Source organism: Pezoporus occidentalis, unplaced genomic scaffold, assembly GCF_034315485.1.
Source record: "Pezoporus occidentalis ecotype Australia unplaced genomic scaffold, CSIRO_AGI_Poc_V1 ctg366, whole genome shotgun sequence".
NCBI classification, from domain to species: domain Eukaryota; kingdom Metazoa; phylum Chordata; class Aves; order Psittaciformes; family Psittacidae; genus Pezoporus; species Pezoporus occidentalis.
The window spans coordinates 194,305-213,877 of record NW_026915658.1 but is presented as its reverse complement, the minus strand read 5'-3'; the positions used below and the strand labels follow the sequence as shown (position 1 = coordinate 213,877).

General features: G+C 60.1%; 3 protein-coding genes across 4 annotated transcripts; 1 reads left to right on the top strand and 2 right to left on the bottom strand.

The window, feature by feature from the left end:
* Window positions 1-605: 605 nt before the first annotated feature.
* PGLS (6-phosphogluconolactonase) lies at window positions 606-2,782 on the bottom strand. The gene is made up of 5 exons (XM_062631081.1): window positions 2,485-2,782; window positions 2,291-2,404; window positions 1,532-1,633; window positions 1,053-1,193; window positions 606-931 (listed from the first exon to the last, which is right to left on the bottom strand). Exons 1-5 carry the CDS (start codon window positions 2,755-2,757, stop codon window positions 797-799), a joined length of 765 nt encoding a protein of 254 aa, XP_062487065.1. The 5' UTR covers window positions 2,758-2,782; the 3' UTR covers window positions 606-796.
* A 431-nt stretch (window positions 2,783-3,213) lies between these two features.
* On the bottom strand, window positions 3,214-14,839 carry SLC27A1 (solute carrier family 27 member 1). Of its 2 annotated transcripts, none has more exons than XM_062631074.1 (12): window positions 14,652-14,839; window positions 10,912-11,306; window positions 10,207-10,368; window positions 9,209-9,278; window positions 8,596-8,687; window positions 8,382-8,491; window positions 6,501-6,710; window positions 6,054-6,180; window positions 5,464-5,601; window positions 4,380-4,544; window positions 3,801-3,947; window positions 3,214-3,371 (listed from the first exon to the last, which is right to left on the bottom strand). In XM_062631074.1, exons 1-12 carry the CDS (start codon window positions 14,816-14,818, stop codon window positions 3,214-3,216), a joined length of 1,941 nt encoding a protein of 646 aa, XP_062487058.1. In that variant the 5' UTR covers window positions 14,819-14,839. The 2 variants fall into 2 exon arrangements, 1 of the variants encoding a protein (XP_062487058.1); XR_009967099.1 differs by having other exon boundaries at window positions 3,257-3,371; window positions 6,501-6,681.
* A 1,518-nt stretch (window positions 14,840-16,357) lies between these two features.
* Window positions 16,358-19,573, top strand: NXNL1 (nucleoredoxin like 1). Its single transcript, XM_062631079.1, is given in 3 exon segments — window positions 16,358-16,451; window positions 16,454-16,523; window positions 18,796-19,573. Coding segments are annotated over 3 exon segments (459 nt in total). The 5' UTR covers window positions 16,358-16,360; the 3' UTR covers window positions 19,094-19,573.

Sequence of the window (19,573 nt, the reverse complement as noted above, 5' to 3'; positions counted from 1 at the left end):
ACGGCCTCACCTCCAGCTCCTGCTCCCTGGCATCTGGATGAGCATCCCAAGGAGCCAGGATCCATGTGTGGGAGCCGGGGCTTGGCCCCTTCGTCATCCTTTGGGCAATGGTGGGGGAGAGGGGGGGTAAAGTGAGGGAATTCCTTGTTTGGGGACTGGTTTGGCACTTGTGGGATGCGGAGCTGCTGGAGGAAGTCGGGATGGAGACGAGCTCTTAGGCAGAAGCTCTTCCCTAAGAGGGTGCTGGGACACTGGGATGGGTTGGATGGAGAAGGTCGGGATGCCCCCTCCCTGTTCAAGGCCGGGTTGGATGCAGCTTGGAGCACCCTGCTCCAATGGAAGGGGCTGGAGCTGGAGGAGCTTTAAGGTCCCAACCCATTCCATGATTCCATGCTGATAACTGGAAGCTAAAACCTTCCCGTGGTGCACAGAGGAAACGAATCCAGGTAGGAAGGAGCCTCAGACGCAAGCCGGGATTACCAAAGACAAATCCAACATTCCAGCAAGGAAAACCAAGCCGGAGCATCCACACGTCCTCACAGCCCCCTGCCCTTAGGGAAGAGCACGGCCCCGGGTGGGAAAAGAACCAGGAGCAGCAGCAGAGCTGGAATCCATCCCTTTAATAGGGCGCAACCCAAGCAAAGCCCACGACACCATTCCCAACTGCAGGAATTCCGAGTCGGGAACCTGCACCGTTTGGCCTAGAAAAGAAGGGGAAAAAAGCAGCATTTTGGGCTGTAACTATCACGTTCCTCACCTGGAATGTCACGGAGCTGACCCCCCCCTGCCATGGGCTCTATAGGATGGAATTCTCCACCGGGATTGTCAGCTCCTTGGCTGCTGCCTCGTCCAGGAGCCAGCAGAGCTGCCCCGAGTGAGGCCGGACGCGAGCAGCGGGAAGGGGGTTTTCCTCATCCCCTTCCAAGATGCGCTGTGGGGAAAGAGGGGAGAGAGCCTCAGGAACAAGGGAAGCTCCAAGGGCTCGATCCCCACTGGGAAGCTCCGGCTTTCCGATGGATGGGAGGAGGAGGAGGAGGAGGTTGGATGCAAACCTTCACCACAGCAGCTTTGCTTTCGCCTGTGGCCACGAACACCACGGCCTTGGCCGCGTTGAGCACCGGCAGCGTGAACGTGATCCGCTCCGGCGGCGGCTTCGGGGAGTCGGTGATGGCAGCAACTACGGCCTCCTGCTCCTATGGGAAAGGGGGAAAAACATGGGAACGGGGGGAAAAAAGAGGGGGAAACCCCGCGGCAAAGGGAGAACTGGGGCTCTGCGTGTCAATGGGGTGGGGGAGAGCAGCTGAAGGGGACGGGGGGGCCTCAACCCTTGTGCATCTCCGTTTGAGCCAAGAGCTTTGGCTCCCAAATTCCCCAAATCAGGATAAATTGAGGGATAAATTCAGGGATAACCTCAACCTCAGCAGCTTTTCCCCTCCTCTCTGTTACCCCCCCCCAAAAAGTGGGAGTTACCGGTTACAGCACCAGAGGGGGGGCATCGTGTCCACCCCCCCCGCCCCGGTTCCAGCCTCACCTGCAGCAGGGGGTGGCCGGGGAAGAGGGAGCAAGTGTGTCCGTCGGGCCCAACCCCCAGCAGCAGCAAATCAAACACGGGCACGGCCTCCCCCGGGAAAGCCTGTGGAGAGAGCGGGAGCTGGAGCCGGGAATGGGGATGGAGGTGGGAAAGGGAGGTGGAGCTGGGAACGGGAGATGATGGAGCCAGGGAACAGGAGATAATGGAGCTGGGAATGGGAGATGGAGCCGGGAACAGGAGATGATGGATCTGGAAACGGGGATGGAGACAGGAACGGGAGATGGAGCTGGGAACGGGGTATGATGGAGCCAGGAACAGGGATGGAGACGGGAAAGGGAGATGGAGCTGGGAAAGGGAGATGATGGATCTGGAAATGGGGATGGAGATGGGAACGGGAGATGATGGAGCTGGGAACGGGGATGGAGACGGGAAAGGGGGATGATGGAGCTGGGAATGGGAGATGGAGCCGGGAACAGGAGATGACGGAGCTGGGAACGGGAGCTGGAGCTGGGAATGGGAGATGGAGCCAGGAACAGATGATGGATCTGGAAATGGGGATGGAGACAGGAATGGGAGATGGAGCTGGGAACAGGGATGGAGACAGGAAAGGGAGATGGAGCTGGGAATGGGGATGGAGCCGGGAACGGAAGATGGAGCCGGGAACGGGAGATGGAGCTGGGAATGGGAGATGATGGAGCCGGGAATGGGCGATGGAGCCGGGACCCCCCCATCCCCATCCCCGGGCTATGGGGCCGGTACCTGCCGGAGCTTCGCGGCGTAGTCAGCGGCGGCAGCGGCGGGGGCCAGGCCGGGGCTGGGCGCCAGCACCCGCGGGCCGGGGCCGGGGCCGGGCAGGCGCGGTAGGAGCCGGGCCTGCGGACACCGGAGGGAGGTGGGGGGGTCAGCGGAGCGCGGGGCCGGCGCGGAGGCCCCTCCGCGGCCGCGGCCCTCACCTGGTAGGCACCGGCGGTGCTGTCCGGGTGCTCCGGAGGCACCAAGCGCTCGTCGCAGAACGCGAGGAGCCAGCGGGCGGGCGCGGCGGGGCGGGCCTCGAGGGCGGGGGGCAGGTGGAGGCTGAGGAGCTCCACGAGGCTCCCCCCGGACAGCCCCAACGTGAAGCGGCCTCCGGTGGCCGCCGCCGCCGCCGCTCGCTCGGCCACGAACCGCGCCAGGCCCGGGCCCGGCTCCGGGAGCACCGAGACGCTGCAGGCCGCACCGGGAGCCATGGCGGCGGACAGCGGCGCGCCGGAAGTGACGTCACCAAAGCGCGCCGAGCTGTTGCTTAGCGACCCGCGTCGCGCTGTTGCTTAGCAACCCGCGGCCTACGCGGCCTACGCGGCCCCGGCCTCGCGTGGCGGCGGCGGCGGCGGCAGGAAGGAGGCGGAGGCGGGCAGAGCGCACGCGGCTTTACTCCGGTACCCGCTCGTCCTCGGGCTCCACAAGGCCTCGGGTGAACGCCGGGGCAGCCGCTCCCTAAGGGCAGCGGCCGCGGGTGGTTAAAAACGGGCTAAAAAGGGGGTTAAAGGGAAGCTCCCCCCCTCCGTGCCGGGCCCTGCTCCCCGCTCCGGGTACAACACAGAGGCTTCGGGGCTGTGAGCGGCCGGGGAGGGAGCACGGCGCCGGGGTAAGGTGCTGGAGGAGAGGCAGGGGCTCGTGTCGGCGCTGCCCCCTCCAAGAGGGGCTCACAGGGCAGCCTTCCCGGCCCGGATCCGCTCGTAAAGGTGCTCGTCCAGAGGCACGTATCTGCCCAGCTTCACGTCCAGGAAATACAAGCGGTCCGAGGTTTGGTGCGGGTCGAATCCCTCCGTCTGCAAGCGGGTTTTCTGGATCTTAAAGGTACCTTGGCGAGGAGGGAGAGGAAACGGGGTCAGGTCCATGGCAGGCTCAGCACCAGCGTGAGGAGGACGCGGGGTTAAGGTTGGATCTAAGGAAGCTCTTCCCTGGGAGGCACTGGAATGGGTTGCCCAAAGCAGCGGTGAATGCTCCATCGCCGGCAGTGCTCAAGGCCGGGCTTGCAGCACGCTGCTCCGGTGGAAGGCGTCCCTGCCCGGGGCGTGGGGCTGGAACTGGATGAGCTTTAAGGTGCCTTCCACCCACCCCATTGCAGGATTCCATGATCCTTCCTCTACAGGCCTGGCACTCGCTCCTTTCTTGGTTTAAAGACTCAACCCCCATCACTGCATCTCCTAACAGGAGCCTCCTCCACGCTGCGGTGCTGAAACGCTTTGGGATGGGCAGGTCCCCGGGGAAGGGCCGGATCACGGGATACCTGTGGTGTCAACGTGGGGTAGGAGCCGGAGGAAGACGGGCCGGGCGTAGGGAGGCAGCACCTTCTGCAGCTCCTGGTAGAGGGCGTTGGGGCTGACCTTAGCCTGGGGATCTGCGATTGCTGCCATCCCAGCTTTGCCTTCCACGCCTGGGACAGAAGAGCAGGGATTGAGTGGGGAAACCTCTAACAGAGGTAAGCAGGGGTGAAAGGCAGAGGAAGCCCCAGCGAAGGTCCAAAGTGCGCTCAGCCCCGTCCTTGTCCCTCCTCAACCCCCATTCTGGGAGGGGAACGCAATCCTTGGGGAGTCACAGGCCTGCACGTGCATGGAAAGGGCTCTTCACACCAAGAGCTCCTGCAAAGCTCCCATCTCTTCCTTTTGAAGGTACAAATCAAGATCGTGCCCCTGGATTCCTACTGCTTGGAATAAACGTGTCCAACTGCACCCCTTGACTTGATCATTTCGGGGCGGGGGGGGCTGGTTACAACAGCAGGGACCGATTCCCACCCGTTCTGATGCCAATCTGGTGGCTTTGCCTCTTGTTCCCTTCCCTCCCTCAAGCCCCCATCCCAACATCTCACCTGGGACCTGCACCCCATACACGGCCACGTCCGTCTGGTCGAGGATGCGGCTCAAGGTCCCTTCCACCTCGGTGGTGGAGACGTTCTCCCCACGCCACCGGAAGGTGTCCCCGCTGCGGTCCCTGAAGTACATGTAGCCCAGGTCGTCCATCACCAAAACGTCTCCTGGGAGGGGGAGAAGAGGCACCAAAACCCCACCTCAGCACTCGAGGTCATAGCTCTCGGGGCTGCCCCACCGCCCCCTGCTCAGCGCCCTGCTGTTGGCTACCAGCACCACCCCATCTCCGTGTTACAGCAGGGGGGAAAGGACAGGGTTTGACCCTCTTTGGAGACACAGGTTGGGCAGAGAAGACACTGAGAGCAGCAGAAGGGCTTGGGGGTGTTGGGTGATGAGAAGCTGAACGTGAGCCGGGGGCAGTGTGGGGCTTGAGCCCAGAAAGCAGCCGTATCCTGGGCTGCATCCAAAGGATGGGAGCAGCAGGGCCAAGGAGGTGATCCTGCCCCTCTGCTCTGCTCCCGTGAGAGCTCACTTGGAGCATTGGGTGCAGTTCTGGGGGCCTCAGCATTAAAAGGACGTGGAGCTGTTGGAACAAGGCCAGAGGAGGCCACGAGGATGCTCAGGGGCTGGAGCAGCTCCTGTATGGAGACAGGCTGAGGAAGCTGGGGCTGCTCAGCCTGGGGAAGAGAAGCTGCGGGGAGAGCTCAGGGCAGCTTCCAGTGTGTGAAGGGGGCTATGGGGATGCTGGGGAGGGACTCTTCATTAGGGACTGCAGTGACAGGACAAGGGGTAACGGGTTCAAACTGAAACAGGGGAAGTTTAGATTGGATCTAAGGAGGAAATTCTTTCCTGTGAGGGTGCTGAGGCACTGGAATGGGTTGCCCAGGGAGGTTGTGAATGCTCCATCCCTGGTGGTGCTCAAGGCCAGGCTGGATGAAGCCTTGGGTGCCATGGTTTAGTGTGAGGTGTCCCTGCCCTTGGCAGGGGGTTGGAACTGGCTGATCTTAAGGTCCTTTCCAACCCACACTGTTCTAGGATACCCCAGACCGAGGCGCGTGGAGAGCCGGGAATGCCAGCAGCGTGTACCGGACAGGTAGGCCTGGTCTCCTTTGCGGAGCACGTTGGATGCAATCTTCTTGCTGGTGGCACTCTGGTTGACGTAGCCGTCGAAGCGGCGCAGGGGATCCTGCTGGTTGATCTGGCCCACGAGCAAGCCCGGCTCTCCTGCAGGGAACAGGAGCAACAGAGGTGGCACCAAGCTTGCCCGACGAGCTCCGCTTTGGCCACGCCAAGGGATGGTGGGGTGCTGAACTCATTCGGCTTTGGAGGAAAGAGCTGGAAGTGAAAACCTGGGGGTGACACAAGAAAACCCTTAGGCCAGGCACCGTCAACACGCTGCAGGGAAGGGATGGATCCAGAGGGACCTGGCATGCTGGAGAGGTGGGAACCTCATGGAGTTCAACAAGGCCAAGGTCAGGGCAATCCCAAGCACACAGGCTGAGGAGGACTGTCCCATCCCTGGCAGCGTTTGGGCCTTGGAGCAAGCTGCTGTTGTGGAAGGTGTCCCTGCCTGTGGCGACTGGATGAGCTTTAAGGTCCCTTCCCAAACCACCCCATGATCCTGTGATCGTTTCAGCACAAAGCCCCAGGACTGATGGCGTTGGGGTGCTGCTCACCTGGGCGACAGGGAACACAGAGCCCCTGGGAATCCCGGATCAGCTCCATCGTGTCCTCGTTGACCTTCACCAACCAAATGGGATAGACACCGGGCAAAATCCGGCTGTTGAAACCGCAAGCCCCAACCTTTGGAAAGACAGGAAAGAACCCTTAAAGAGAACAGCTTGGGCTGTAGCAGGAGGATGGAGCCAGGAGGGGGCTGCGCTCTGCTCCCAAGGGATGGGACACGAGGAAACGGGGCTCAACCTGCACCAGGGGAGGTTTAGGTGGAGCCTGGGAACAGTTCCTTCCCCAGAGGGTGCTCAGGCCTGAGCATCACAAAGCACGCAGCCAAGGCCCTCAGTGGCATGGCCTTGGCAGTGTTGGACAACGGTTGGAGCGGATGAGCTCAAAGCTCGTTTCCAACCTGCTTCAGGCCGGGGTTCCCTGCTTCCCCCCCTCCTCACCTTCCCATCCAGGTTGGCAATGCTGCAGTTGCACTCGGTGGCCCCGTAGAACTCTCCAATCTGCTTGATGCGGAAGCGCCTGCTGAAGTCCTCCCAGATGCTGGGCCTGAGGCCGTTGCCCACGGCCAGGCGCACGCGGTGCTGGGCCTCCGCCTCGCGGACGGGCTGGTTCAGGAGGTACCTGCAGATCTCCCCGATGTACTGAATGATCTGGAGCAGCAAAGGCAAGAACAGGGCTCAGGCTTCGTTACCTCCCGTATGGAGACAGGCTGAGGAAGTTGGGGCTGTGCAGCCTGGGGAAGAGAAGGCTGCGGGGAGAGCTCAGAGCAGCTTCCAGTGTGTGAAGGGGGCTATAGGGATGCTGGGGAGGGACTCTTCATTAGGGACTGCAGTGACAGGACAAGGGGTAACGGGTTCAAACTGAAACAGGGGGAGTTTAGATTGGATCTAAGGAGGAAATTCTTTCCTGTGAGGGTGCTGAGGCACTGGAATGGGTTGCCCAAGGAAGTCATGAATGCTCCATCCCTCGTGGTGTTCAAGGCCAGGCTGGATGAAGCCTTGGATGATATGGTTTAGTGTGAGCTGTCCCTGCCCATGGCAGGGGGTTGGAACTGGATGATCCTAAGGTCCTTTCCAACCCACACTGTTCTAGGATTCTATGATTCAGGGGAGCCAAGTGCAAGGTGCCCACGAAGCCACTGGTGGGACCTGGACATCTGGGAGCGGTTGCAAGTTCAAGGAGGGGGGGATTTGTTGCCACAAGAGAAATAAGCCAAGGTGAAACGGGTCCTGCCCCCTGGAATCCATCCAGGAGGGATCCCTTCAGCACGGATAAAGGTATCTGGACCCAGGAGAAGCCTCATGCTGCAGGAAACACATGGAAAGAGCTCTGGGAAGATGAGGGGAACGAGCTGGTCAGGCACGGACTCAAGAGCTTGACGCAGCAAAATGCAGGGTGGAGATCCAGTTACAGGCTCTAAATAGTGCTGCGGGTGGGGAGGGCAGGAAAAGCAGCAGGGAGGGGAAAGAGCTGCTTAAATTAGAAGGTAATAGCCACAAATAGATGTTTACTGGAGATGAAGTGCCAAGAGATTCCTCTGCAGATCTTCCCAACGCGGATAAGCCCTGGCAGTGCTTTCCTGCAGCAGGGAGGGATGCAAACGTGGGGTTGAGAAGCTGGCCTTGACAACTTGACAGAGAGGGAGCAGGAGGAGATGTTGGAGGGAGTCTGCCTGGACTTTACTAAAGCCCTTGAGGCCGTTTCCCACAGGGTTCTCCCTGGAGAAACTGGCTGCTCATGGCCTGGATGGGGCAAAAGAACGGCTGGATGGCCAAAGTGTGGCGGGGAACGGGGTTAAAGCCCGTTGGTGGCTGGTCACAAGCCTTGTGAGGAGCAGCAAAGGGAACTGGGGGTGTTTAGCCTGGAGAAAAGGAGGCTCAGGGGAGACCTTCTTGCTCTCTGCAACTGCCTGGAAGGTGGGGATTGGTCTCTTCTCCCAAGGAACAAGGGAGAAGAGGAAGTGCCCAAGTTGTGCCCAGGGAGCTTTAGGTGGGATATGAGGAACAATTCCTTCACCCAAAGGCTTGTCAAGCGCTGGAACAGCCTGGTGGTGCAGTCACCAGCCCCAGAGGGGTTTAAGAGGCGTGTGGGCACGGTGGAGTGCTGGAGTTGGCAGTCTGAGGTTCACGATGGGACTCAATGACCTTAAAGCCCTTTTCCAACCAAAACGACTCCAGGATGGAGGAAAAACCTTTCCTAAGTCCCTCACGCCTCAAGCGGCAGCGGCAACGCGAAGGTACCGCGGTGCAGGCACCAACAGGGGGCAGGGAAGTCTCTGGAGAGAAAGGATTAAGCCGTGGCCCCACCAGCGGGGCCCTCACCGTGCATCTGTACTTGACGCAGTCATCCCAGAAGCGGCTGGCTGAGAACTTCTTCCTGATGACCACGGTGAGGCCGTGGATGAGGCACTGCCCGATTCCCATGATGTTCCCTGGAGCACAAGGAGCCCATTGTTAGCACCCCCTTTGCTCCCGAGGGAGCTTCACCTCTGCTGAGGAGGAGGAGGAGGAGGAGGAGGAGGAGGCTGCTGCTTACCTGCAGAGTGGTAGAGGGGGAGGCAGTTGTAGAGGACATCGTCCGGGTGCATTTTGTAGGCGTAGTAACCAAAGGCAGCGATGCGGTAGTACCTGCAAGAGCAGAGCACAGGCTAAGGGACGTGGAGCTGCTGGAGCAGGGCCAGGGGAGGCCATGGAGCTGCTGCCAGGGCTGGAGCATCCCTGCTCTGGAGCCAGGCTGAGAGAGCTGGGCTGGGGCAGCCTGAAGGGGGAGACCTTAGAGCAGCTCCAGTGCCTAAAGGGGCTGCAGGAAACCTGGAGAGGGGCTTGGGATGAGGGACAGGCCAAGGGGAATGGCTTTAACCTGCCAGGGGGGAGATGGAGATGAGCTCGTAGGCACAAGCTCTTCCCTGTGAGGGCGGTGGGACACTGGGATGGGTTGAATGGAGAAGGTTTGGATGAACCATCCCTGTTCAAGGCCAGGTTGGACACAGGGGCTTGGAGCAAGCTGCCCTAGTGGAAGGTGCCCCTGCCCATGGCAGGGGGTTGGAGCTGGAGCTTTAAGGTCCCTTCAGCCCAACCCAGTCTGGGATTTGATGGCTCTAAGTGATTGAGATGGGGTTCATGATGTGAAATGAACCTGTGGTCCTCACCTGCTGTGCACCACAATGGCAGCTTTGGGCATTCCTGTTGTTCCTGAAGTGTAGATATAGAAGAGCCGATCTAGAAGAACAGAAGCAGGCATCAGACAGAGTGTTCTCAGCTGCCTGAACACATCCCCACAGCCTCTGGTTGGTGGTTTGGGCTTTGTTCACAGCAGCTGAGGAACAGCTTTGAGATGGTGGCAGACACAGAGCTGCAGCCTGAGGGACAACCTGCATGTTGTCCATAGCAGCAGCTACAGGAAAGGGTACAAGGAGTCTGCAGAGCTCCAAGGACACAGCCTCTATCCCTCCACACAAGTTGTCCTGGGACTAGATCAGCTCCTCCAGGTCAACTCTCATTCCAAATCAATCAAGAAGGTAAATCTGAACCTGGGGCTGGTGGGAGGGCAGGTATCCAGTGATGGAAATACATAACCTAAAGGAAAAGCCTCTTCAGCAGCATCATTCCTGCTACTGGAAAGGAAGGACCAAAGTGAGGCTCATGCCTCAGTGCTCGTAGTCATCTCTAAGCCTGAAATGTAGCCTGGAGGCCACGCAGCATCTTCTCTCTCCTGAATCCCAACCCCACCAAGGCTCCTCCTTGCCTCAAGCCAGGAAGGATGGCCATTGCCCACGAGCTGGGAAAGATGCTCATACCCCTATTGTGGGGGAAGGCAATGGGGGCTCTTAAATGCTAGAGATGAACTGCCAGCACGCTGCCTGCTTCACCCCACGCGCATCCCTGCTCCCTTGCCACAGAAGGGTTTCCTTTGGGAAGGCACCAATCCCCCTCCTTCAGGTACCGTAAAGCTTGGGAGTTGCAGAGAATGAGAAACTTAACCCAGGGCCCCCTGGAACCAGGATTTGGGGTTTGTTTCCTCTTTCTCCCCCCACCCTTCCTTTCTTCTGAGAGTCCAAACTGGGTGGATTTATTCCCTGCACCTTGCTGTCTCCTTGCTCTGCTGTCACCTGGACCAGCTCTCTGACAATGAAAAGCCCTTCATTACCATCTAAGCCTTTGCCTGGAATCTGAGCTGGGGCTGACTTGGACGCAGTGCTCAGGAGAGGATCGAGATGTCTGGTCTCCACAGGAACGAGAGCTGGGTTGTAGTCCCCAGAGCAGAACTTGGCCATGTTCTTCCCCAGCATCCCACTCACTTCAGATATTGCTGCAAGACAAGGGAAGGCACTTTTGCAACACACAGAATGCTCCAGGCAGTGGCAAAAATACCGTGTACAGCATCTGCTTCTGCCCCACACCCCAGATCCACAGATAAAGGGGGCTACAGGAAACCTGCAGAGGGGCTTTGGACACGGGATGGAGGGACACAACAAGGGGAATGGCTTTAACCTGCCAGGGGGTAGATGGAGATGAGCCCTTCCCTGTGAGGGTGGTGGGACACTGGGATGGGTTGAATGGAGGTGGTTTGGATGAACCATCCCTGTCCAAGGCCAGGTTGGACACAGGGGCTCGGAGCAAGCTGCTCTAGTGCAAGGTGTCCCTGCCCGTGGCAGGGGGCTGGAACTGGGTGATCTTTAAGGTCCCTTCCACCCACCCCACCCCAGGAGCCTACGAACACCTCTACCTTTTGCAACCAGGACGTGCACCAAGGTCCCAAGCTTCCCGTGCCTCCAGCTGCCTTTGGGGCTTTTGCTCCCTGGAGCTCAGCCCAAGCGAAGAGCTCGGCAGTGCAGGCGGTTGAGTGACCCACCTGAGGAGAGCTCCCCTCCGAAGACGATCGCTTTGGCCCCCGAGCTCCTCACGCAGTAAACCAGGGAATCCAGGCGCAGGTTGAAGTTGATGAGAGCCGCCTCGATGCCCACCTTTGCCATCCCCAGCCAGAGGCCAACGAACTCGGGGCGGCTCTCCATGAAGACGGCGATGACGTCCCCCCCGCGGAAGCCCTGCTGGGAGCAGCAGTTGGCCACGGCGTTGGAGTACTCCTCCAGCCTCCTGAAGGTCCACTGCTCCCCGGTGCCTTCGTAAATGAGGGCCACTTTGTCGGGGTGCCTGAGGACGACGTCCTGGAACATCTTGGGGACGGTGCTCTGCGCTCGCTGATGCTTTCGCAGCTGGTACTTGACCCGTAGCAGCACCCAGAGGCCGCTGCAGCAAAGACAGAGCACAACGAGGGCAGCTTCCAGCAGCTGGGAAGGGCAGGGTGCCCGTCACCCCCTTGCCCACGGACAGCCAAAGCGTCACCCTGAAAACAGAACTTCCAGTCACTGCTGCTATAAGGAAGACGTTCGTGTTGGGGTGAAGAAGGAGGGCACCGCAGCTGTTCTGGAGCTATAAACCCCGAGGAATCCACCTTCACCTTGATGCCAGCTCAAACAAGCCCATTAAACAGGGTAAACGACCTCTCTCAACCATCTATTCTGCCACCCTAAAGGAAAAAGCCTTGGCAACCTTTTACCTCTATGGGAAGCAAACGTGCTTCATGCCAGGCTAATCTGCAGTGGCCCCAAAAGCACGGAAAGGCCAAAGCCATCCTGCCCCTTCGCTAACAAGGGAGCTCAGCTTCCAGAAAGCAAAGGTTTCTCCTTTCCCCTGCAAGCAGGAGCATCCTCCTGGGGCTCCCTCCCTGCCAAGGAAGCCAGGCTGTCGGACTGCCACCCTCACAGCTCCTATCTAAGATGCTGCCTATTCATCGAGAGCATAACCTATTACTGTTACCCCTGTTATTCAGCAAGCTGCTCCAAAGTCAGGGCTCCCTTATGGCTGTGTGACACCCTGCTCGATGCACGCCCAAAGCCGACGGTGCCGAGGAGGTGGAGGTTTTCCTTCCACAATGCAGGGAATTTGGGAGTTCACGACCTAGAATCGACGGCCACTTGAAGCCTTCAAGGCAGCAGCCACGAGGCAAACCCCGACGCAGCTCCAGCCGGGTGCTAAGCTGCTGCCTGAGCGTCCCTGCCTTCAGGGGTGCAGGGGCTATAACCCAGCAATGAGAATGACCCCGCTCAGCACCCAAACGAGGGCAGCAGCAGGGCCGGGGCTCCCGTTTCCTTCCCAGCACCGGCAGCATCTCCCCAGCGTGCCGTTAGGAGGGTGCTGTGCAGGAAAGGGCCTTGGCAAGCTCCCCAGGGCCCCAAAGGTCATTTAATATCAGCCCTTTGAAAGGGCCGCAGCTCCCCGAGCTCAGGGTCAGGTGCAGGATGCAGGGGTGCTGGATGCAGCCCCACTGCAGGGGGAAGGGCATTGCAGCGCCGGGCTCCTGGCAAGGGCCGAGCCTGCCCGCTGCCAAGCCGGGAACACAGGAGCCTTTTGCAGTGCTCTCAAAGGGCTTTCTTCCGGCCCCAGCCTCTGCCGGGCAAGGCGGAGGAAGCAGCCCTGCAGGCAACGGGCAGGAACCCCTTGGAAGCCTTTGGAATCCCTTGGAAGCCTTTGGAATCCCTTGGAGACCTTTGGAATCCCTTGGAGTCCTTTGGAATCCCTTGGAACCCTTTGGAATCCCTTGGAACCCCTTGGAACCCTTCGGAATCCCTTGGAAACCTTTGGAATCCCCTGGAATCCCTTGGAGTCCTTTGGAACCCTTCAGAATCCCTTGGAACCCTTTGGAACCCTTCAGAATCCCTTGGAATCTTTTGGAATCCCTTAGAACCCTTTGGAACCCTTCGGAACCCCTTGGAGTCTTTTGGAATCCCTTGGAACCCTTTGGAACCCCTTGGAGTCCTTTGGAATCCCTTGGAACCCTTTGGAACCCCTTGGAAGCCTTTGGAATCCCTTGGAAGCCTTTGGAATCCCTTGGAACCCTTTGGAATCCCTTGGAGTCCTTTGGAATCCCTTGGAGTCCTTTGGAATCCCTTGGAACCCTTTGGAACCCCTTGGAAGCCTTTGGAATCCCTTGGAAGCCTTTGGAATCCCTTGGAACCCTTTGGAATCCCTTGGAGACCTTTGGAATCCCTTGGAAGCCTTTGGAATCCCTTGGAGACCTTTGGAACCCCTTGGAGTCCTTTGGAATCCCTTGGAACCCTTTGGAATCCCTTGGAACCCCTTGGAACCCTTCGGAATCCCTTGGAAACCTTTGGAATCCCCTGGAATCCCTTGGAGTCCTTTGGAACCCCTCCCTTGGAACCCTTTGGAACCCTTCAGAATCCCTTGGAATCTTTTGTCCCTTTTTGGAACCCTTCGGAACCCCTTGGAGTCTTTTGGAATCCCTTGGAACCCTTTGGAACCCCTTGGAGTCCTTTGGAATCCCTTGGAGTTGGAAGCCTTTGGAATCCCTTGGAACCCTTTGGAATCCCTTGGAGTCCTTTGGAATCCCTTGGAACCCTTTGGAACCCCTTGGAACCCTTTGGAACCCCTTGGAACCCTTTGGAACCCCTTGGAATCCCTTGGAACCCTTTGGAATCCCTTGGAACCCTTTGGAATCCCTTGAAGACCTTTGGAATCCCTTGGAACCCTTTGGAATCCCTTGGAGTCCTTTGGAATCCCTTGGAACCCTTTGGAATCCCTTGGAACCCCTTGGAACCCTTCGGAATCCCTTGGAAACCTTTGGAATCCCCTGGAATCCCTTGGAGTCCTTTGGAACCCTTCAGAATCCCTTGGAACCCTTTGGAACCCTTCGGAATCCTTCAGAATCCCTTGGAATCTTTTGGAATCCCTTAGAACCCTTTGGAACCCTTCGGAACCCCTTGGAGTCCTTTGGAATCCCTTGGAACCCTTTGGAACCCCTTGGAACCCTTCGGAACCCCTTGGAGTCCTTTGGAATCCCTTAGAACCCTTTGGAGCCCCTTGGAACCCCTTGGAACCCTTTGGAACCCTTCAGAACCCCTTGGAGTCCTTTGGAATCCCTTGGAACCCTTCGGAATCCCTTGGAAACCTTTGGAATCCCTTGGAATCCCTTGGAGTCCTTTGGAACCCTTCAGAATCCCTTGGAACCCTTTGGAACCCTTTGGAATCCCTTGGAACCCTTCGGAATCCTTCAGAATCCCTTGGAATCTTTTGGAATCCCTTGGAACCCTTTGGAACCCTTCAGAATCCCTTGGAACCCTTTGGAATCCCTTGGAGTCCTTTGGAATCCCTTGGAGTCCTTTGGAATCCCTTGGAACCCTTTGGAACCCCTTGGAGTCCTTTGGAATCCCTTGGAACCCTTTGGAACCCCTTGGAACCCTTCGGAACCCTTCGGAACCCTTTGGAGTCCTTTGGAATCCCTTAGAACCCTTTGGAGCCCCTTGGAACCCCTTGGAACCCTTCGGAATCCCTTGGAACCCTTCGGAAACCCCTTGGAACCCTTCGGAACCCTTCAGAATCCCTTGGAACCCTTTGAAACCCCTTGGAGTCCTTCGGAACCCCTCGGAACCCCAAGGGCACATCCCCGCCGAGGCCTCAAACCCCCCCAGCCGCACGGGATGAGCCCCCCGGAGAGGGCGCAGCGGCCCCAAGGCCCTTCCACCCCCCCCCAGGCCCCGGGAGGAGCCCCCCGGTGCGCGGAGGGGCCGCACTCACAAGAGGTCCCTCGGAGCCGTCCTGCAGAGCAGCCGCAGCAGCCGCCAGCCGCCGCCGCACAGGCAGAGCGCGAGCGGGGCCGCCAGGCTCCACGGCCACGGCGCGCCCAGGAACCGCAGCAGCCCCAGGGAGCCCAGCGAGGCCGCGCAGAGCCCGGCCGGGTGCATCCTGCCCGCGGCACCGGCACCGGGACCCCGCTCCGGCTCCTCCGCCCGCTCCCGCCTCGACCGCGGCCGCCTGAGGTGAAGCCCCGCCTCCTCCCGGCCGAGGGGCGGGGCAGCGTGGAAACGCGACATTCTATTGGTGGAGAGTGAGGTTGCCGGATTGCGATTGGGCGAGACGCAGTGACGTAAGGAACGCCCCTTGAGCGTCACCAAGGCTCGCTCCGCCTCCGGATGGGGGGGGGGGACGGGACCGGGGGAACCGGAGGGGATGGGGAGGGGGGGGCCGGAACCGGCCCGGGACCCCATAACCGGGTCCCTCACGGTGCCCCCCCGATCCCAGTGCACCGGGACCCCATAACCGGGTCCATCACTTCCCCCCCCCCCCAGATCCCACTGCACCGGGACCCCATAACCGGGTCCGTCACGGTGCCACCCCCATCCCACTGCACCGGGACCCCATAACCGGGTCCATCACTTCCCCCCCCCCCCGATCCCACTGCACCGGGACCCCATAACCGGGTCCATCACTTCCCGCCCCCGATCCCACTGCACCGGGACCCCATAACCGAGTCCATCACTTCCCCCCCCGATCTCCCTGCACCGGGACCCCATAACCGGGTCCATCACTTTCCCCCCCCCCCCAGAACCCACTGCACCGGGACCCCATAACCGGGTCCATCACTTCCCCCCCCCGATCCCACTGCACCGGGACCCCGTAACCGGGTCCGTCACGGTGCCCCCCAGATCCCACTGCACCGGGACCCCATAACCGGATCCATCACTTCCCCCCCCCCGATCCCACTGCACCGGGACCCCATAACCGGGTCCATCACTTCCCCCCCCCGATCCCACTGCACCGGGACCCCGTAACCGGGTCCGTCACGGTGCCCCCCCCCCCATCCCACTGCACCGGGACCCCACAACCGGGTCCGTCACGATGCCCCCCCCCATCCCACTGCACCGGGACCCCATAACCGGATCCATCACTTCCCCCCCCCCCGATCCCACTGCACCGGGACCCCATAACCGGGTCCATCACTTCTCCCCCCCCCCCGCAATCCCACTGCACCGGGACCCCATAACCGGGTCCATCACTTCCCCCCCCCGATCCCACTGCACCGGGACCCCGTAACCGGGTCCGTCACGGTGCCCCCCCCCCCATCCCACTGCACCGGGACCCCACAACCGGGTCCGTCACGATGCCCCCCCCCCATCCCACTGCACCGGGACCCCATAACCGGGTCCATCACTTCCCCCCCCCCGATCCCACTGCACCGGGACCCCATAACCGGGTCCATCACTTCTCCCCCCCCCCCCGCAATCCCACTGCACCGGGACCCCATAACCGGATCCCTCACGGTCCCCACCCCAGATCCCACTACAGCGGGACCCCGTAACCAGACCCCTCACAGCCCCGACGGGACCCCCCCATCCCGGGCCCGCTCTGACCTCCCCTTTTTAAGCCGCTTTAGCTCCTGATCCGCGGTCATTAATAACCGGGACCGGCAGCGAGCTCCTCCTCATCCCCATCCCCGAGCGCTCACCATGGCCTCCCTCTTCACCGGCAAGGTCCTGGTGGCCAACCGGGACCGGGACGAGCTGGACACGGAGCGGGAGCTGCACCGGGTACTGGAGAACAGCGCCGCGCCTTCCTCCGGGCCATGCCCGAGCGCTGGCTCGCCCTCCCCTTCGGGGATGCCTTCGGCAGGTACGGCCGAGCCCGTGCCCATCCCGGCCTTTTCCCTTCTGTTCTGTGGGTGGGAAGAAGCGCAAAGCTCTCCGGTTGAGCCTATTCCTAAAGGAAAACCGTCCCCCCCCCCTCTCTCGCTTTCGCTGGAATTCCCGGTTTATGGCGCTCCAGCGGGGAGGACGCGTGGCGGGGAGGATGGACGGGATGGAAGCGTTTCCTGTAACGCTGTTAGCGGCAAGGACAAGCTGCAGGGAACAGTGGGAATTATCCCTGGCTCCTCCTGAAGGCAAACGGGAGGATGTTAACGTTTAAGTGCCTTGGGGGTGGTTAAGTGCTGCTCCTTTAAATCAGCTCCCTGCAGCCGTCCCATAGATGCCAAGATCTCCTTCCCCTTATCCCAGCCCCACAGAGCTCCCCGTTAGGCTCCAGTTACCTGGGGTGGGCAAACGAGTGGGTGACAGTCAGCAAAGAGGCCTCACACAGCCAGGATGCCCATGGGAATACTATTGGATGGTGAGGATGAGGAGCAGGGAGGATGAGGAGCAGGGAGGATGAGGAGCAGGGAGGATGAGGAACAGGGAGGATGAAGAGCAGTGAGGATGAGGAGCAGGGAGGATGAGGAGCAGGGAGGATGAGGAGCAGTGAGGATGAGGAGCAGGGAGGATGAGGAGCAGCGAGGATGCGGAGCAGGGAGGATGGGGAGCAGGGAGGATGAGGAGCAGCGAGGATGAGGAGCAGCGAGGATGAGGAGCAGCGAGGATGAGGAACAGCAAGGATGACGAGCAGGGAGGATGAAGAGCAGCGAGGATGAAGAGCAGCAAGGATGAGGAGCAGTGAGGATGAGGAGCAGGGAGGATGAGGAGCAGCGAGGATGAGGAGCAGCGAGGATGAGGAGCAGGGAGGATGAGGAGCAGGGAGGATGAGGAGCAGTGAGGATGAGGAGCAGCGAGGATGAGGAGCAGGGAGGATGAGGAGCAGGGAGGATGAGGAGCAGTGAGGATGGGGAGCAGGGAGGATGAGGGGCAGGGAGGATGAGGAGCAGGGAGGATGAGGAGCAGCGAGAATGCGGAGCAGTGAGGATGAGGAACAGGGAGGATGAGGAGCAGGGAGGATGAGGAGCAGCGAAGATGAGGAGCAGTGAGGATGAAGAGCAGGGAGGATGAGGAGCAGGGAGGATGAGGAGCAGTGAGGATGAGGAACAGGGAGGATGAAGAGCAGTGAGGATGAGGAGCAGGGAGGATGAGGAACAGCGAGGATGAGGAACAGGGAGGATGAGGAGCAGTGAGGGTGAGGAGTAGGGAGGATGAGGAACAGGGAGGATGAGGAGCAGGGAGGATGAGGAACAGGGAGGATGAGGAGCAGGGAGGATGAGGAGCAGGGAGGATGAGGAGCAGGGAGGATGAGGAACAGGGAGGATGAGGAGCAGGGAGGATGAGGAGCAGGGAGGATGAAGAGCAGGGAGGGTGAGGAGCAGGGAGGATGAAGAGCAGGGAGGATGAGGAGCAGTGAGGATGAAGAGCAGCGAGGATGAGGAGCAGGGAGGATGAGGAGCAGGGAGGATGAGGAGCAGGGAGGATGAGGAACAGGGAGGATGAGGAGCAGCGAGGATGAGGAGCAGCGAGGATGAGGAGCAGGGAGGATGAAGAGCAGGGAGGATGAGGAGCAGGGAGGATGAGGAGCAGCGAGGATGAGGAGCAGGGAGGATGAGGAGCAACGAGGATGAAGAGCAGCGAGGATGAGGAACAGCGAGGTTGAGGAGCAGGGAGGATGAGGAGCAGGGAGGATGGGGAGCAGGGAGGATAAGGAGCAACGAGGATGAGGAGCAGCGAGGATGAGGAGCAACGAGGATGAGGAGCAGTGAGGATGAGGAGCAGGGAGGACGAGGAGCAGGGAGGATGTGGAGCAGGGAGGATGAGGAGCAGGGAGGATGAAGAGCAGGGAGGGTGAGGAGCAGGGAGGATGAGGAACAGGGAGGATGAAGAGCAGGGAGGATGAGGAGCAGGGAGGATGAGGAGCAGGGAGGATGAGGAGCAGGGAGGATGAGGAGCAGCGAGGATGAAGAGCAGGGAGGATGAGGAGCAGGGAGGATGAGGAGCAGGGAGGATGAAGAGCAGGGAGGATGAGGAGCAGCGAGGATGTGGAGCAGCGAGGATGAGGAGCAGGGAGGATGAGGAGCAGGGAGGATGAGGAGCAGGGAGGATGAGGAGCAGCGAGGATGAGGAGCAGCGAGGATGAGGAGCAGGGAGGATCCCCTTCCCCATTTGAGGCTCATTCCCCCTTTGCCTGGCAGGGAGCTGGAGCTGCGCTTCGCCGTAGCCCAGGTGCCAGCCGTGGTGGTGCTGAAGCCGAGCGGGGAGGTGATCGCCGGGAATGCCGTGGAGGAGATCCGGAGCATGGGGCCCGCTTGCTTCCGGAGCTGGCAGGAGGCCGCCGAGCTGGTGGACAGGAATTTTCTCCTGGCAGAGGACTGGGAGAAGCGGAGCAGGAGGAGCATCACGGACCCCATCCGCCGCCTCAAGTACAAGCTGGACAAGAAGGTGGAGGTGAAGAGCAAGGAAAGGAAAGAGGAAGGGGAAGACTTGGAATAGGGGCTCAAAGAAGGGGCCGATGCCCCTACCCAGCATCTCCAGGACAGCAACATCTGCATCGCTCCTAGGAGCTGGGGGAGGGAAAACCTCACCCCAAGGTCTTTGCCATTTATCTACCAAAAAAGCGAGCAGAAAAGTAACTGCGAAAGACCAGAATTTGGGGAATGACTCCCTGAGCAGCTCAAAATGGGAATTCACAGAGGCATGGAGTGGGGTGGGTTGGAAGGGACCTTAAAGCTCCTCCAGTTCCACCCCCCTGCACCTTCCATAGAGCAGCTTGCTCCAAGCTGGCCTTGAACACTGCCAGGGATGGGGCATCCAAACCTTCTCCATTCAACCCATCCCAGTGTCCCCAAGGAAGAGCTTCTGCCCAAGAGCTCATCTCCATCTCCCCTCGGGCAGGTTAAAGCCATTCCCCTGGTCCTGTCCCTGCATCCCTCATCCCAAGCCCCTCTCCAGGTTTCCTATATCCCCTTTAGG

Coding starts and splice junctions, on each gene's coding strand:
- PGLS (XM_062631081.1), bottom strand. CDS start 2,757: ATGGCTCCCGGTGCGGCCTGCAGCGTCTCGGTGCTCCCGGAGCCGGGC. Junction 2,405..2,484: donor GCACCGCCGGTGCCTACCAG/GTGAGGGCCGCG, acceptor CGGTGTCCGCAG/GCCCGGCTCCTACCGCGCCT. Junction 1,634..2,290: donor ACGCCGCGAAGCTCCGGCAG/GTACCGGCCCCA, acceptor CTCTCTCCACAG/GCTTTCCCGGGGGAGGCCGT.
- SLC27A1 (XM_062631074.1), bottom strand. CDS start 14,818: ATGCACCCGGCCGGGCTCTGCGCGGCCTCGCTGGGCTCCCTGGGGCTG. Junction 9,279..10,206: donor TCCAGGCAAAGGCTTAGATG/GTAATGAAGGGC, acceptor CTGTTCTTCTAG/ATCGGCTCTTCTATATCTAC. Junction 3,372..3,800: donor ACCCCACGTTGACACCACAG/GTATCCCGTGAT, acceptor CTCCTCGCCAAG/GTACCTTTAAGATCCAGAAA.